Source organism: Aquarana catesbeiana, linkage group LG11 (genome assembly GCF_042186555.1).
Source record: "Aquarana catesbeiana isolate 2022-GZ linkage group LG11, ASM4218655v1, whole genome shotgun sequence".
Taxonomy (NCBI): domain Eukaryota; kingdom Metazoa; phylum Chordata; class Amphibia; order Anura; family Ranidae; genus Aquarana; species Aquarana catesbeiana.
In genome coordinates, this window is record NC_133334.1 from 76876228 (window position 1) to 76894350 (window position 18123).

At 41.9% G+C, this 18123-nt stretch overlaps 1 protein-coding gene across 1 annotated transcript in view; it reads right to left on the reverse strand.

The window, feature by feature from the left end:
* Positions 1-202: 202 nt before the first annotated feature.
* Positions 203-18123, reverse strand: part of PTDSS2 (phosphatidylserine synthase 2) — a 189400-nt gene continuing 171479 nt past the window's right edge. The window contains exon 12 of the mRNA XM_073604556.1: positions 203-3616. Coding sequence (XP_073460657.1) covers positions 3490-3616 — 127 coding nt within the window. The 3' untranslated portion in view covers positions 203-3489. The remainder of the gene's footprint in view (positions 3617-18123) is intronic.

The window sequence follows — 18123 nt, forward strand, 5'->3', positions numbered from 1 at the left end:
CCACAGTCCGACCCCCCAAAGCCTGAAAGAGTTTGTTTAGAAAGTTTGGAGAGCCCTGCTCTAGAGGAAAAAAAAAAAAGTTTACGTACACTTTAGTTTTAATCCAGCCAGAAACTTCCAGCGGCAATTATGCCATGCATTCCCCCACTTTTCTGCAGTTTTAATCTGCTCAATTGACTATTTTGTACCAGGTTTTAGGGTGATGTTTTCCCTTTCTTGGGGAGGCAGGTACACCCCCCCCCCCCCCCAAGCCAGGCAAGAGCAGCAGTCTCTGGTGCATGATGTAATGATGTCGGCAAACCTCCATAATAGTTCAGCATGGACTTTAAAAACATTCAGATTTTTCTTTTTTTTTTTCCAGTTCATTTTACGCTAAGCCCTGGTTCACACTGGTGCAATTTGACAATTCAAAACCACATGACAAGTCGCACCCCAGTGCCAGCTGGCAATGAAACCCTGAAAATCGTTGTGACTCAAGTGGCAGCGAATTTGAAAAAGATTCCTGCACTTTTTTGGGATTTCATTGCGACTTACATAGACTTCTGTTAAATAAGCTGCAGATCACACTGATCTGTGGCTTTAAAACTGCTCTGAATTAGCAGAATTTCAAAGCGGCACTGGTGTGAACCAGGGCTAAAGGAATATATATATATATATATATATATATATATATATATATATATATATATATATATATTTATATTAGATCTCTATCTCTCCATCAGGCCTCCAAGCATTATGGTGTTTCTAAGACAACATAAAGCCATGCAGTTTTTAGTTATTGAAAATCTGTACCTGTTACATTGAACAGGCTTGCAGGGATGGGGAGAAGCCATTGCCGACTCATTTGGTAAAATTGTGTGTAAATTTCAGCTTTAGTGCTGTAAACAGCCTTTTTAATTTCACATGAAAAGGAAGCCTAGAGCTCCACCTGCTGGCTGTATATATATATAAAAAAAAAAAAAAAACAATAATCTAATGCAATGTTTTATTAACCTAACCAGAAAGGAAATGTATAAACTTTTTACTGTGTTAATGTCAGCATAATTGTGGGCACTGCTGCAACTGGATCACCCTTGGTGGCTTGCTATACATCTAGGACCTACAGCAAGCCAGCTGCTTCCCTAAGTGTAACCCAAATTGTGCAGGTGGGGAACATTTACAAAATTGTGTGCGTTCCTGACCTGACCATAAACCCAAGGGGTTGGCTGCACCATTTACCTATAGACTAAGCCCCCAAGCGCAGGAGATTGTGTTGTATGTTGCAGACTCTTAGCAGATGCATGGGTGTGTCACCAATTTTTAATGGCACTCCTACACATCAGAAAAACACCCACGCTTGAGTACTCAAAACTGCATGGTGTCGTGCAATTTTAAAGAAGGGTCCGGGACTTCTTTCCCTCTCCCAATTTCTGTGGGTAGGGCAGCCCATTGAGATAAATGGGTTGCCCTACCCGCAGAACATGGGTTGCACAAATGTGAACCTAGCCTGATCACCAATTTCATTTTCACCAACACTTAGTTAGAATCCTGCTGAACTGGCCGAGAATCGAATCCAGTATGAGCAAGCTAAATGTTCCCAAGTTGATCGATCAACTTCGGTACGACCACCCTGCCGGATTTTACATGCGATTATTGCAAGCAGCTGTTATAACCGCTAGCAACAATCCAGGCAGGAAAACACAATGGCCCATGGTTGCAGGAAATAAATTTGCTCCGTCTATGGCCAGCCTTACCAATTAAAACAGACAATTGGAATGGCCTGAATCCAAATATGTGAATTCTGGCATTACTACATCTTCATTCACCCATAACAAAAATACTAAAAAAGCAAGCGTGTAAAATGCTTAAAAAAAAAAAAAAAACAACAAACATTGGTGAGCACTGCAATATTAATCAAAACATACGCTTACTGAAATGAACACTATTTATCAAATCGTTTTCAAAAATTTGACTGCGCATCTGAGTTTCAGTTCACTTTACTACTATTAGCAGTGCCATTTTACGGTCTTCAAAAGAGCATTTTAGTGGCCAATAACAGCACGTCTATGTGACAAGCGGGAGGTGAGTGGGTGGTACTTGATGCAGAGGTCTGGAAGTCTCTAGTAACAAAGTTAAACAGAAAACAGCAGACACTATGGGGTTCATTAATAGTCTGTGCACTGTAAGTGCAGTTGCTCTAGATTTAAGGGGTACATGCAAGGGAAAAAAAACAGCATTTGTGCTTGCACATAATTGGATAGAAATCAGCAGAGCTTCCCCTCAGATCTAGTGCAAGTGCACGTGCAGTACACAGACCATTTGCCTTAAGTAAATCAACCTCCTTGTGTCTGATCATGGTTGGGACTTTCACTTTAAAACTTTAAAATGACTGAGCTGGGTTCACTTTAAACTGAGTTCACATGTGTATACATCCAAACATGGCGTATAAAGTTAAGGCTACACATACCTGCAATAAAATACAACCTGTTTAAAAAGCAAAACAAAAAAAACATAACACATTACTCTAAAAAGACCATCTTTCACCACCATAGTTAGTAGCAGTCATGTTTGTAAGCCAAAACATTCTTAAAGTGGAATTCCTGTCTAACACCATGTTTAAAAATGCCCCCTACCTATGCTGCCTAACGTGTCCAGTCACATGATCCCCTGTGTTAGTGAGCGGCTGCTGCAGGGGAGAGCAAGGAGCGTTCGACAATGGCTGGGAATTACAGGAGTCATGACGTCACCCATAACCAGCCGTGGTCAGCACACCCTCTTCTCCCCTGTAGCAGCTGCTGACACAGGGAAGATCGGGCTACAGATCACATGACCAGAGTGAACATTTCTAAACAGTTAGCGCTAGGCTAGAATTCTACTTTAACCATCCACTAGGAAACAATGAAATGGTAATATAACAAATATCCATAATAACCTGCTTCCTGGTGGATTAACAAGTATCTCAAAAACCCTCAGCTTACAAAATGGCTGCTAGGAATAATTTTCAAACACATAAAAAGCCCTAAAACTGACAAACACTAAAACCTCAATTTTTTTTGTTCAGTATTAGCGGTTATACTTAATTAATAATTAAATTAAGAAATGTCTTATTAAATTAAATGGACCCCCATTAAAAAAAATTCAAAAAAATATCACCATTTTCCAAAAATATAACAAAAATACACAACTCCACTTGTTACGGATTATTTAAATTATTTGCTAAATGTAAACTGTTTAGTTCATTGGTTACTGTACAAAAGCGGCAAGTCAGAGGGTGCAGGCTCGCGGTCAGCGCGGTGCAGATCAGCAGCCGTGACCCTAAAGTTCCAGTTTGCATTCCAAACGGACAATAGAAAAAAAAAAAATGAACGGGCAAAGCACGAGGTTTACAGGTTTCCTTTTTAAATAGCAGAAGAATCCAATACATTAAAATATAAAAAGTACAATTCATGTTCAGTAACGGTGGGTAGGGTGGAAAGACACAGCGTGGAGAAGTTGGTATGGTAAATCTCATTGGTTTTTCGGTTTAGGCAAGTTCCTTTCGGTATTTGCATCACCGTTCCTCTGTAACGTATCATCCTCCACTCTGTACTCTTGTCTCTGCCGACGGATTTCCTTGTAGCGTAGTGTAATGTCTCTGCAAACAAGAAAGAAACAGTAGTGGTGAAAAAGCATGAAAAGGCTTTAAAAGACACCTCCAGGCAAGTAATAGCATTTTATGTCTTGTGTTGAAGGGCTTTCTTTTATATGCTTGAATGTCACTTTAAAGTATACAACAAATGTCACCAGCACAGCGCAATCCCCCAACAAAGGTATATTTATTCTGTCACAAGAAAAAATGCAATGTTTTGGGGCCAAGGAGGGAACCTTTGGTCTAGAGGAGACAACAGACACCGAAGGGGTCCTTATGCAGCCTGAAATGTTGCATTCTCCTGTGACAGAATAGATGATCTTTTGTTGAGCAATTCCGGTGTGCTGGTGACACTTGTATACTCTGGAATTTATGGATAAGGCGCCACCCATTTCCCCACCACTTCAGCATAGCCTCTACAGTGTATGGTGTGCTGACCATCTCCCAAGTTTTGCTGGTTGCAGCTCACTTTAATCACAACTCTGCAGTGGATGGCTGTTCTGAGGCTGTAATTGAGCACTTACCTGCCTGCTCATCATTTTCTACTAAATGTACACTGACCGATGCATGCTCAGCTCATCGTGCATTCCCAGAACGCTCCGGATGTGCCAAAATACCTGACTCCCATGCGCATGTGCAGGATATTATCATAACCCACTGGCTAATCAAGAGGCTGAAAGCCTGGCACCCCAAGGAATAGATGACCACAGCCGTCGAGGGATGTAACTGTTGCATCCCTGGAGAAGAATATATTCGGGAGTTTAGTAGTACTGAAATGTGCAGTTCCTATCGTTTCACACAATATGGGTGGCCAGTGCAGGGTGAACATCAATATTTAACAAGCCATATATAAACTAACTTGTTGCGCACCAAGCAGTCTGCAGCAGAACAGTTAGGCCCCTTTCACAGGGGTGGACTGATCAGGTCAGTCTGTCAGTTTTGTACGGGGACCCAATCGGACCATCCTTTGCCCTCTATGAAGCGGCGGTTGTCAACAGACTCATGTCCCATCGATATCTGATCTTAGCCGCTAAAAACAGACATCTAGCGATGCAGATTGTATTGAATAGCAGTCGGGTGTAAACGGACAGGCGGTCCATTTACATGTGACTGCTCATAGAGGAAAGCGGTGTGTCCACTCTGCATAAGTGTAGTGGACACAGACCAGCAATCCGCCTGTTCAGCAGGGATCAGTTGACAGATTCTCTGCTGAGCAGGTGGGCTCCTGGTGGAGTCCACCCCATGTGAAAAGGGCCACCCCATGTTAAGAAGCCCCATCTAATCATGCAAGGCCAACTAAAAGCACTGCTCCAGAACCCAAGATTGCAGCTTGGGTTCTGACAAGCTTTTGAAGCAATTACAAATTAGGAATTGCTGTGCCACATAAATGAAATGGGTAATTTGAGCAATAGTAAAAGAAATGAGAATTTATCATATATTACATAAATAACTGCATGTCGCACATCATCCTGTGTAAATATGTATATGTAGGTATGTATTATACAGCGATACCTCTGTTCACAAAGGTAATCTGTGAAACAACTCTGGTCGCGAACTGAATTGGTTGCAAACCGAGGCAAATTTTCCCATAAGGTTCAGTTTAAATCAGGTAAATCCATTCAAAAGTTTATTGTTTATATATAAAATTATGAAATGTATGTACAAAAAAAGGATTTTAAACATATTACATACGGTCTTTTACATTAAGCTTACCTCTTTCCTGTGTACATCTTAAATAATTTTTTTTTTTAAAAACAAGAAAAAGAAAAAAACAAAACAAAAAAACAAATATAGCTCCTCTTTAACCCATGTTTGAAACAATCCCAAACCCCAATTTCAATGACTAATCTAGGGGCAAGAAAACAGCACTGTGCATCCAGGAAAAGATCATCTGGGGCATTATAAAGTTGTAGAATTCATATGAACTTTTTTTCCATGATACCCAATCAAGTGAGCCCACCCTCATGGTAGTCAGGGGGCAGAAACCCCACTCTGAGTAATCTGGTTCGCCTTCCGTTTCAGAGCATTGAAGATGTTCGTGAACCGAAGCGGAGATCACGTACCGAAGCTAATTTTTGTGAACTCTTCTGTTCGCAAATAGAGTTGTTCGTAAACAGAAGTGTTTGTGAACCGAGGTATCACTGCATATATTTTTTTGTCACAAATAAAGAAAACTTATAAAGCTAAGGTACCCAACGAAAACACATTTCCTCTTGTAGCACGTCAGCAGATTTTAAAGCTGAATTCCAACATTCTTTTCACTAGAACTGAATGGAATGAGTAGTTCCAGCTCCAGATCATACATCTGTACCATGTTGCTCAGTTGTCTGCAGATCCCCTGATATTCTGAGTTTAGTTGTGGCTTTGTACCATGTGGCACACTGTATAGCCCACTGTTAAGACTCTGTCCCTTGCACAGCTACTTCCTGCAGCAGCTAGAGTCTATAACACTCCCCTCTGTAGTCTTCCAGACTCTGCAAATGATACAACTGCCTTCACGGCTCTGATGGTGGCTTGAGTAATTCTAATTCACATTCAATCCCACCCAATCACACCTACAGGAAGAGTCCAAACCTCCCAAGTGCCACCTCACAGCATTATTCAAGAAGGAACCACCTTCATACACAGCCTGTTCTAAAAGCTAGCTGTGCTGCTGGACAGGATTGAATGGATGATAATTAGAATTCAATCCTGCCCAGTTAAATATGTTGATCAGTATGAACAGGGAGAGCAGGGCCGCTGTTAGAAATCATGAGGCCCCGTACAGGCATCCTGACGAAGCCCCCACCCAACTCTGCCCACACCCCACCCACCAAGATGCAAGTAAACATGACTTTATCAGGCTACACCCTAAAAATGAAAAAAGTCCCTAATTTGCTCCCACCTCCTGGGTCCCTCTGTTGATCCGATGGGGCCCAGGGAAATGTAATATAAGCATGGTAAGCAAATAGTAGTGGGGGTGTGGTCTAGTAAAATCCCCTTATTTGTTTAGGAAGAAATCAATAAAGCTGCCCCAGGCCCCCCTGTTTGTTAGTTGAGGAGGCCTGGGCCCAGTACTACAGGACCAGTTGTACTGCCTTATCAGAGGCATGTGAAAAAAATTAGATGCACAACCAAGAAGTGAACAAATATGTGCAACCAAAAAGTGCAAATACTATGCAACATATACAGTGCAAAAATAGCAAGTATTGAACGAATAAGTGCAAGAAGGAAAAATGTATTATCACAGCTAGTGTAAAGTGTCCATATAATGTGTTATTCAATAGAACTCCATTCGGTAAAATCCTTCAAATGAGACACTTCAATATAAGGGCAAATAAATCCTTCCACGGTGTATCCCCACAGGGCATCCAAAGGTTACTAAGCCAAGGATAGTATAGTAAATGCCAGGTGGCTGCTTACCAGATTTGAAGGATCCCTGTTACGGAGACCAAATGAGCATATGCAGGAAGAATCTTTCAGGCAAGGGGGGGCTGGTTCACATATCCTCTCCTCCGCCGGCAAATTCAAATGGTACTCCGTAATACCTGTTCCAGAAGGGTGCACTCGTGGAATTTTGGTTATGAAATAAAGAGGAAAGAGGGCTTCATGGTGCAGTAGGTTTAAAAACAGTTCCTTTATTCCATATCATTGGACAACTGACACCTCAAAAGCACTGGCAGACAATGCAAAAACGAAAGACTTAGCTGCGGTCTGAGCCAGCCAGCTGGTGTGTGGTGACTTTAGGTCCTAAGGCTCCATCCAATGCTGCGTTTCTCCGTACTAGGCGTCAACAGGGAAAGGAGGCTAGGGCCTAGTACAGAGAAACGCAGCATTGGGAGGAGCCTTAGGACCTGACATCACCACACACCAGCTGGCTGGCTTAGATCAGCAGCTGTGTCTTTCGTCTTCTGTGTCTTTTTGAGATGTCAGTTGTCCAATGATATGGAATAAAGGAACTTTATTTCATAACCAAAATTCCACAAGTGCACCCTTCTAAGAACAGGTATTACGGAGTAGCATTTGAATTTGCCGGCGGAGGAGAGGATGTGTGAACCAGCCCCCCCTTGCCTGAAAGATTCTTCCTGCATATGCTCATTTGGTCTCCGTAACAGGGATCCTTCAGATCTTGTAAGCGGCCACCTGGCATTTACTATACTATGCTTGGCTTAGTAACCTTTGGATGACCTGTGGAAGGATTTATTTGCCCTTATATTGAAGTGTCTCATTTAAAGAATTTTACCGAATGGACTTATATTGAATAACACATTATATGGACACTTTACACTAACTGTGATAATTTTTTCCTTGTCATTTTTTTTTCTTGCACGTATTTGTTCATTACTTGCTATTTTTGCACTGTATATGTTGCATAGTATTATTTGCACTTTTTGGTTGCACATATTTGTTCACTTTTTGGTTGCACATATTTGTTCACTTTTTGGTTGCACATCTTTTTTTCACATGTTTCTGAGCCGAATATTCCAGTTTTTTAGTTTGCAGCACCATCATTTTATTGGTTTGATACCACATACATCCTTATTTTATTAGCACGCTTACCTTGGGGGTAGCGTGGATTTTCCACGTTACACAATGCCTTATTATCGGCCCTGAGGGAGACTCCCACCCCTCAGATCCAACCCTCCCAGAGCCCTGCTCTCTGTGAAGTGATTTATTTACATATGAGAAGTTACACACAAACTGAGTGGGGTTGCGATTTATTTACATCCATCTGTTTGAGGAGGAAAAGCTGTTCTACAGCTCAATCATCTTGTGAAAAGTCTGTTACACATTCTGTATGATTAAATAATCGATCCTACAACATCATATGAAAATGGTCAAGTTCATGCATTCGTTGTCAACTCCACCTGCTTGTGGCCAGAAGTAGTACTAAACCAGTTTATTAAACAAATGCTCTCTATTTTAAAGTAGAGTTTTCTATTTGAAAGTTCAACTTCTGTATGTGGATGATGGCACTGTAATTATTTTAATAAAAAACATACAAGTACCTTTTTCCTAATCGATATACAGCTGTCACATGACTCAGCTCTTTCCCAGCCTGTCTGCAGGGAAACATAAGCAGGAGGAGCCTCTAGTCCTCTGCTGCTGGTCACATGTTCAAAATTAAAAAAACGGCCTTTGGAATACAGAGTAAAAAAAATAATTAATATCAATAAAATGTTTTAAATTGTCATACAAATATATATTTGAAATTAAATCCTAGTTATTTTTCCGAAATAACATGGTGTGGGCGGATTTCTGCCAGGGACAGTATGTGTCATGCCCCTCCAGCATGTGTCTTAGAATAAGAGAGGTGAAATCTACATGCAATATCTCACCCTCATTGTGTTTAGCTGGCTAGTGGGCATGGAGGAGGGAGGGAGTGAGCTGTTTATCACTGTGTATATGCCCACATGTGTGACTATAGTCACATGGGCTGCTCAGATGTGATGAGGAGGAAATGATCAGCATAGAAACTCACTGAAAACTGAGCATGTGCAGAGTTGCCACCACAGCTGTAAATACCCTAGCTGGGACATGAACAGAAGGTGGAGAGAGCAGCAGGATCAACCAACGAATCTCATAGGGAGTATGAACAGCATGTAATACAGCATTTATTATTAAAAAGCACCCTTCTTATAAAAAAAAAAAAAAAACACAACGATTTTTATAGTGTTTATTTGCCACTCTTCAAAGCATTAAGTGTAATTTCTCTCTGCTGTCATACCTCTGCTATTAGCATGAACCACTTCTAACAAGTTTTCCTGACACCAAGAGCTAAAAAGGTGACAGGTGAGGAAGCTCCAGCACACAGCTTGTGATTGGCAGCCTTAGCTCCTGTGCGTTGTGTGAAGGGGGACGAGTTCCTTCTCTCCAATCAGCTCTCAGAGCTGTTGTAGTGTGTTACTGCAACTTCCCACCCCCTGCTTTGTGAGAAAATCCTTTTCATCTCTCAGTTTTGCAAGTATGTACATGAGGACAAATGGCTGCAGATAAACAGCTACAACTTATGTAGGAGAATTTGTTTAATCTCTGTGTGTCACCTCAGGCCAGTCACTTCACTGGATATGTAAGGATTTCTGAAATTTGTTGTTTCAGTATTTTTTGCTAGAAAACCAACTTAGAACCCCGAAACATTATATATACATATTAGTGCAGCGGTCTTGCAAATGCAATTTTTTGAAAAAAAAAATACACTTTAATGAAGAAAAACAATGTATAATGTGAATGTTACGCCACGTAAATGGATAATTAACATTTCATGCCTGTGCGTGCTGGTTGAATGGCGAAAAACTACGGTACTTAAAAATCTCCATAGGCGACGCTTTAAAAAATGTTTACAGGTTACCTGTTTAGAGTTACAGAGGAGGTCTTGTGCTAGAATTATTGCTCTCGCTCTAACAATCGAAAAGAAGAGCCACCAAGAGCATCAGTGGGGGACCCTAGAAGATCAGGAATAGGGCCGCGATGTTAAAGGATCAATTGAGCTTTTGAATTATAGGAAAATTTCAGACCACAGATTAAGCTACTAGCAGGAAAAAGCCTTGAGAGTAAGGCTACAAGGTGTTCCACTGTAGGAAGTGTGCACAATGCGTCCAACACAGAAAAACAACAAAAGAACAAATGGAAAAAAAAAAAACACATTACAGCCCTCAAGTACATACAAATAAGAAGTCAGGGAATAGTAAGTTAGTCTGCAAGACTATATATGCCTCAAGAACAAACCCCCCCCCCCCCCCCAACATTCACACGCACACACATTCACACACGTAGCACATACGACCCTTAGACAATGTAGTTTTGTATAGAACATCTTCTATCCAATTTATTTAGATATAAATCAAGTCGTGATTGGTGAATCCCTGTGATATCACTCTCCCTGAGAGAGTTGGGAAGATAAGACACCCCCCCAGAAATCTCTCGATACATCTAACCATGGTTGCCATATTTTAGTGAACTTCTTGGGACATGCCCTACTTTTATATATTAGTTTAAATTTGGGTTGGACCCCATTAACCATGCGGAAAAAAAAACACAAGTCGAAAGTGGGCCCACACCTTTCCAATGTAATAGAATAGTTTTACGTGCATGAAATCCTCAATAGTTAAAAAAATGCATTAACTTCTTCCCACACGGCCACTGCATATAAACGGCCGGGTGGGCGTTTCGCCCTCCTGAGTGGACGTTCCTGAACGTCTCTCAGAAGGAGCAGGATCATGCAGCCGCCCGATCCTGATGTGCTTGTGTTCCCCAGACACGGCACATCTCCAATCGGCAGGAGGGCTCAGTGATTGGCCCTTCTGATCACATGACGGCTGTGTCCAAGCACAGCCATCACGTAATGTAAATAGAGAGCCGTTGCCAGACGATCAGCTTTCCTTACACAGAGCCTGTCAGTGAGGAGAAGGAGAGCGGATCTGTGCTGCAAGCCGGGGATCAGTGTATATGAGCTTTTTAAAAAAAAAAGCTTTTTACACACTGATCACCAAGCTAGTGTCCCCACAGTGAAAAACACCCAGCACACATCTGTCCCAGTGAACATCCGGCGCACATCTGTCACACATTTGACACATCTGTCCCAGTAATCTGTCAACACGGCTTAAAAAAATTATTACGAAGATAGGAGGCTATCCATATACTCCAGAGTATGTCAGACAAGAGTAGCGGGGGAACTCTCCCTGTCAGACTCGGATAGCGAGTGTGAGCCAGTAGAAAGCAGTGGCTCTGAAATGGAAGCAGGAGGGGGACAGAATCCAACAGAGGCTCAGGAGACTTCAAAAATGTGATAGGTAGTCAGGAAAAAAAAAAAAAGTTTAATTTATGCCTTTAGAAAGCCTGACTGTGCTACATGAATGTTGGGCCTCTGTATGTGGCCAGGCTGTGGAAAAGTCTCAAATCATGTGGTATTGTCATACTCCGGAGGAGTAGCAGAATGTATTTTGGGGTGTAATTTATGCTATGTACATGCTATGTTTTAGAAACTTTTTTTTTTTTATTTCATTTTTTTTACAGTTTTACACAGTTGTCAAATTATGAGATAAGTTCATTTTATTTACACATTTTCCATAAACTTGTGTTCAAAAGACTCATTATGCCTCACAGAATATAGGTTGGGGTCTTTGCTTTCCAAAAATCCATTTTGTGGGCAATTCCATTGTCCTCAGTAAATTAATTAAATGTGTAGTTTATGCCTTTAAGCTAAGTTTCCACTAGTGTGACTTGTCATGCAACTTGGGACTGAAAAGTCGCATGACAAGTTGTACCCAATGATTTCCAATGAGTAACGTTCATACCTGTGCAACTTCAAAGTAGTCACCGCTTTGATGTGATTTGAGGTCCATAGACCTCAAGAATACACAGGGATTGCTTTAAGTCGCATCAAAATCACAGCAAAAAAATTTGCACGACTTTCAGGTCGCAATAGTGGAAACCTAGGCTTAGAATGCCTGACAGTGCTACTCGAATGTTGGGCCTCTATATGTGGCCAGGCTGCGGAAAAGTCTCACACGTGGTATTGTCATACTCAGGAGTAGCAGAATGTATTTAGGGATGTAATTTTTGCTATGTGCATGCTATGTGTTAGAGATATCTTATTAATTGACAACTTTGTGTTAAAAAAAAAAAAAAAAAAAGTTTTCATTTTTCTTTCCACATTTTCCAAAAACTTGTGGAAAAAATGTTCGAAAGACTCATTATGCCTCAGAATATATATTGGGGTGTTTGCTTTCCAAAACGGGGTAATCTTGTGGGTAATTACTAGACACGTGCACACTGAAATATTTTGTTTCGGAATTTCGTTTTCGTCCAGAAAATAAGTGTATTTAGTTACTCCCGAAATTCGTTTTTATTTATTTCGTTTTTCGTTAAAAATTGCATTCGTCCAAAAATCCAAATTAAGGTCGAATCTGTCATTGAAGGCTTATTCGACGGAGCAGCTAAACTGTACGACGCCGTATAGTTTAGCTGCTCTGTCAAATCTTCTTAGAACTTTCGACAGACACCATAAGCCAAAGATTCGACGTTTGTATGTTTGTCGAATCTTCGTCGTTCATGTTGAATATATATAGTTCAAACAGAAAATAAACTGGTGATAGTGATCACTGATCAGACAGGTAACAAGATAGGGTATATAGAATCTATAATAGAATCTCAATCTATAATATAGAATCTCAATCTATAATATGGGACCTATAATAATAAATCTCCCCCCAACATGGGCAGCCTCTGAGGCTATCACAACACTAGAAACACTATCACTATCAAGTTTACAACACTAACACAATAGCAGCAGATTATTATGAAAAAGTTAAGTTGAACTGTAGCTTGCTTCACTATTGTTCTGCTGCTGTGCTTATGCTTAATTGCTAAATAATTCAGGTTCTCTGACAAATGGACCAGCTAAGATTGACTGTCTTCTGAAATGATTCACTGTGTGTGTGTCTCTCTCTGCTAGCAATCGTAAGTGAAAGTAAGTGGGCTGTACGTGTGTACTTCGTTCTAGCTATTTTACTGCCCCTCCTCTTTGGTTACAGCATCAGCCAATAACATTCATCATCATCATTATTTTTATTTTACTTCCCCCACCCAATTCCAGCAGCAATCTTTTCTCTCTATGTAGAATAATCTTGGACTAATAGAGCTAAGGTTAGGCACATTCGACCACAGGTTCGATGGACACAGATTGTTATTGTCAGCATCATGTCGAATCGCCTATCTATATCGAACTGTTGTCGCAACGAAAACAAAAATAAAGCATTTGTTTATGTCGGATCTTTCGTTTTTTGGATTCTGCACTTTCGTTATCGTTTGTTAAAACGATAACAAAATACCTGAAATTCGGACGAAAATGCATTCAGACGAAAACGAATGCACATGTCTAGTAATTACACTGTCCTGGTGCTCCAGGGCCTTCAAAAATGTGGTAAATTATACCACCATATTAAAACTTGGATTGTTGCCAACATCTCTATAGTTAGAACAAGAGAAAAATAGGATTTTTTCATCATACTTACCTGTAAAATTTTTTTCTTTGAGTACATCATGGGACACAGAGTAAGGCTAATATTCATTACCTGCTGGGACGTCCCAGAGCAATAGCCTCAAGAAGAGGAAGACACCCTGCCTAACAATACCCTGCCTAACAATAGCCATCAGAACTTATACGGCAGCCCGCAGTACACTGTGGCCGAAAGCCGAATCCTCAGGAATACCAGGTAGCAGCCTTACAAATCTGAGCCACAGATACCCGATGGCGAAAAGCCCAGGAGGATCCTACACCTTTGGCAGAATGAGCTCTCACTCTAAAGGGAGGAGCTTTATGTTTCAGACCATAGGCCTGAATGACCAATTGACGGACCCAATTGGCAATGGAAGCCTTGGAAGCTGCCTGACCCTTCTTGAGTCCTTTTGGTAAAACAAATAAGGAGTCTGATCCTCGGATCTCCACAGATCTAGACAAATAAACCTTGACTGTGTGGACAACGTCCAATGGATGCAGTCTCCCTTCCGCCGAGCGAGGCTGAGAGAAAAAAAAAAAAAAAAAAGGCAAAATAATGTCCCGATTTATATGAAAGGCTGACACCACTTTTGGCAAAAAGGATGGAACAGGTCGTAACACGACCCTGTCGTGGTATGGCTCCCTGTAAGAAAGGGTCGCCAGCTCCGGCACCCTTCTAGCCAAGGTGATGGCCATCAGGAAGGCTAGCTTGTGTGACAGCAAGTCTAATGGAATTTCCTTGATAGGTTCAAATGGCTGTTTCTGTAACACAGACAGCACCAAGTTCAAGTCCCAGGGACACATAGGTGACCTAATGGGGGGGGGGCGAGTTGCCCCTGCATAAAGGTTTGGTACTGATAGGGCCGAAACTTGACCTCTGATTGTACTCAAAGCCAATTTGATTTCCACAGCTGACTGTAGAAAAGAGTATTCTCCCAATCACGTATTTCCGAGGATGCTATTTTTTGGCTTTACACCAAGCAATACAAGTCTTTCAGACCTTATGATAGATCTTCCTAGTTAGAGCTTTTCTAGCATTCACTAGGGTAGATACCACTGCTCCCGAGATGCCACGGTCCTTTAACACCCCGGCTTCAATAGCCATGCCATCAAATTTAGAGACTGTAAATCGGGGTGGAATATAGGACCTTGAGACAGTAGATCAGGGCAACGTGGAAGCGTCCATGGCCCATCTATTATCAGTCACACAATCTCTGGGAACCAATGCCTTCTGGGCCAGGCTGGTGCCACCAGAATCATTGGAACCCCCTCTCTCTGAATCCTGCGCAACAAATGTGGAAGGAGAGGGATCGGAGGGAAACCACAAAGGCCCAGGAGTACTGGTTCCATGGAACTATCAGAGCATCTGCTCCAATTGCCAGAGGATCTCTTGTTCGAGACACAAATTGCTGTAGCTTGCTGTTGAACCTGGATGCCAGTAGGTCGACCTCTGGCCATCCCCAGCGTTGCCAAGTTTCCTGGAACACCTCTGGGTTTAGGGACCATTCCCCCGGGCAGATCTGCTGGCGGCTGAGATAATATGACTTCCAGTTCTCTACTCCCAGGATATGGACAGCCGATATTATTGGCGCATGCCCCTCTGCCCAGGCTAGTATGTAGTTCACCTCCTTCAGAACTGAACGACTCCTGGTACCGCCTTGGTGGTTTGTATAGGCCACTGAACCCTTATGGGGCAGGCCTGAAGCACCAATGTCCAGGACCGTAGAGCCAGACGTACTGCCCATAATTCTAGGATGTTGATGGGCAGGCTCTGCTCTGTCCCTGACCGTTTCCCCTGGGCTGTGAGCCCATCTAGGGTCGCTCCACAGCCCTAGAGACTGGCATCTGTAGTCGGTAGTCTCCAAGTTACCGAGAGAAAGGATTTTCCCTTTTGCAGGTTCTGATCCCGCAACTACCAGTTTAAGCTTAAGCATGCCTGAGGAGATAAGCACATTGGAAAATCCAGGGCTTTTCTTCCTCTGTTTCAAGCCAACAAGATGTCTTGTTGTAAAGGCCTGGAATGGAACTGGGCATAGGGCACTGCCTCGAAGGAGGATACCATCCTCCCTAGAAGACTCATACAGAGCCGAATAGAGGGTTGTCTGGGGTCCCTTAACTGATGCACCTGATCCTTCAGGGCACAGATTCTTACGGGTGGCAAGAACACTCCTGCTTGGACCGTGTTTAAAATCAGACCTAAATATTTTAGACTTTGAGCTGGTCTCAAGGCTGACTTTTCGGTATTTATGATCCAGCCTAAGCTTTTCAAATACCTCACTGGTGTATATTATGCTCTGTTCTAGAGCCTGTACTGAGTGATCTCTGAGCAGGAGGTCGTCCAGATACCCGAGCACCAGGATCCCTCGGGCCCTTAAAAGACCCAGCACTGGTGCTAGGACCTTTGTGAACACCCGGGGAGCTGTAGCAAGCCTGAAGGGTAGAGCCACAAACTGAAAATGACATTCCTCTACTGCAAAACGTAGGAACCTCTGATGAGGCTGAAAGCTAGGTATGTGTAAGTACGCATTATTTATATCGATGGAGGCTAAAAAGTCTCCCCTCTGGAGTGAGGTTACTACTGAGCAGACAGACTCCATTCGAAAGGATTGTATCAATAGATTCTTGTCGAGGGAACTTAGGTTCAAAATGGGCCTTGTGTCCCCGTTTGCTTTCTGAAATGTAAACAGGTTTGAGTAAAACCCTGTGCCCCTTTCGGATACTGGAACCTCTACAATCACTCCTTGATGCACTAGATGATGTAGTGCCTGAAGCAAGAAGTTTCTTTTTGGAGGATCCGAAAGAACGCTGGAGAGAGAGGGGAGGCTTGATGGGGGCGTCTCTTCAAAAGGAGGGCTTGGTGTTGAGCCTTTTCTGGCCCTGGCCTTGCAGCTTGCCCCTGGCCCTAGCGCCCTGTTGGCAGCGGAACCACCCTGACGCTGAGACATTTGAAGAAGCAGTCCCTGGGTTTTTAAATGAGAGACGTTTGGTCCTTTTCTTCACAGCAAGTAGAGAACTCTTCCCTCTGGAAATCTTTTGGATATATTTGTCCAAGTGATCACCAAATAAACGTTCCCCATGAAACGGGAAACCTGCCAATAACTTTTTACAAGGAAGCTCGGCTGACCAGTTCTTAAGCCATAAAAAAAAAGTAAACACCAAGAATTACCGCGCTACTCTATACAATGATAATGAAATTCTGTACAATTACATAAAAAGCTGCAGTCCTAAAGTGAGGCGTGCACAAACTAGACAAAAATAATCAAAAAAGACTGCGCTAGAAAGAATGACATGTGTTGTAACTAAACAAACATGAATAAGTTGATAAATGAATACAATTTATCAAGTATTACAGAATATTAATGATAATTAGACACAAAAAATCTATTGAAAGTAAGTAAAAATAAAAATAAAAGTGACTAAATAATGAAAGTCCCAAATGAAATTAAGTATTGAATAAAAAAAGTGACTAAATATGGAATAAGGATGGTCAAAAAGCAAACAGTCCTTGGAGCCAAGGCAGATATAATTGGTGATCGTAGACGTTAAACGACAAACACCCAGTGAGGAATCCTCCACCTAATAAGATGTGCGCTTACCAGAGGTAAGCTGTAAGTCAGCTTACTAATGGACATCCACTCAGGGGAAATCAGCTCCTCAAGTCTCCTCACAGGAAAGGGGCAGACAGGATCTCTCAGTGCAATAGATTCAATCCGCATATCGGGAGGACCCAGAAGGATAAAACATATTCTCCATAGTGTAAAACTGTATAACCATTTATTCAAGTAAAAGGATGATCACACTTACATGTAAAATCACGATATTAGGCACATAGGATATAAAACAGCCGGCCGGCTCGCATGCACCCGTTCAAAACGAATAAGGATAAAACGATGACGTCAGCGCGTCAGCCTTCCGACGTACGTTTCGTCCTATTGGACGTCGTCATGGGAACGGGCGACGCACTGACTCATCGCTATTTATAGACCAGAAAACGAAACCAAGCCTCGCTCTGAAGCTCAGATGGCGTCACCACACCATCCTACATAGAAGCAGGAAGTGTGTGACCTATTAATAATGGAATGGGCAGACGGCACTTCCGCCAGTACTATCAGACCCCTCCAGCGCTAACAAAACTAGAAAGATCAAAGGATCACACCAAGTGAGCTGGGTCAAAAACCTAAATAAAACCGAAATAAAAATATATATTAAATTTAATGTTAGATATGAAAAATAAAAAATATGAAAAACACTAATGGGGACACGTGTAAGAACTCTCATCCGTCCTCTAGTGGAACGAATGGAGATTACACTGAAAATCAATTTAAACATCATATAAGAAATATGTTATAAGGACATGAATACAACTAGAATTGGTGGAAAGCTGAGATACCACTCAAATAGTTGTAATAGTCTGGACCCTCCTCCTATCAAGAGGGGATTTTTTGAATATATGATTGGCTTCTATCTATGCAGGAAGTGTAGGGTGTGCTCTCTTAGTGGATGCACCCACAGAAGAACTCATAAGTTTATTTCCACC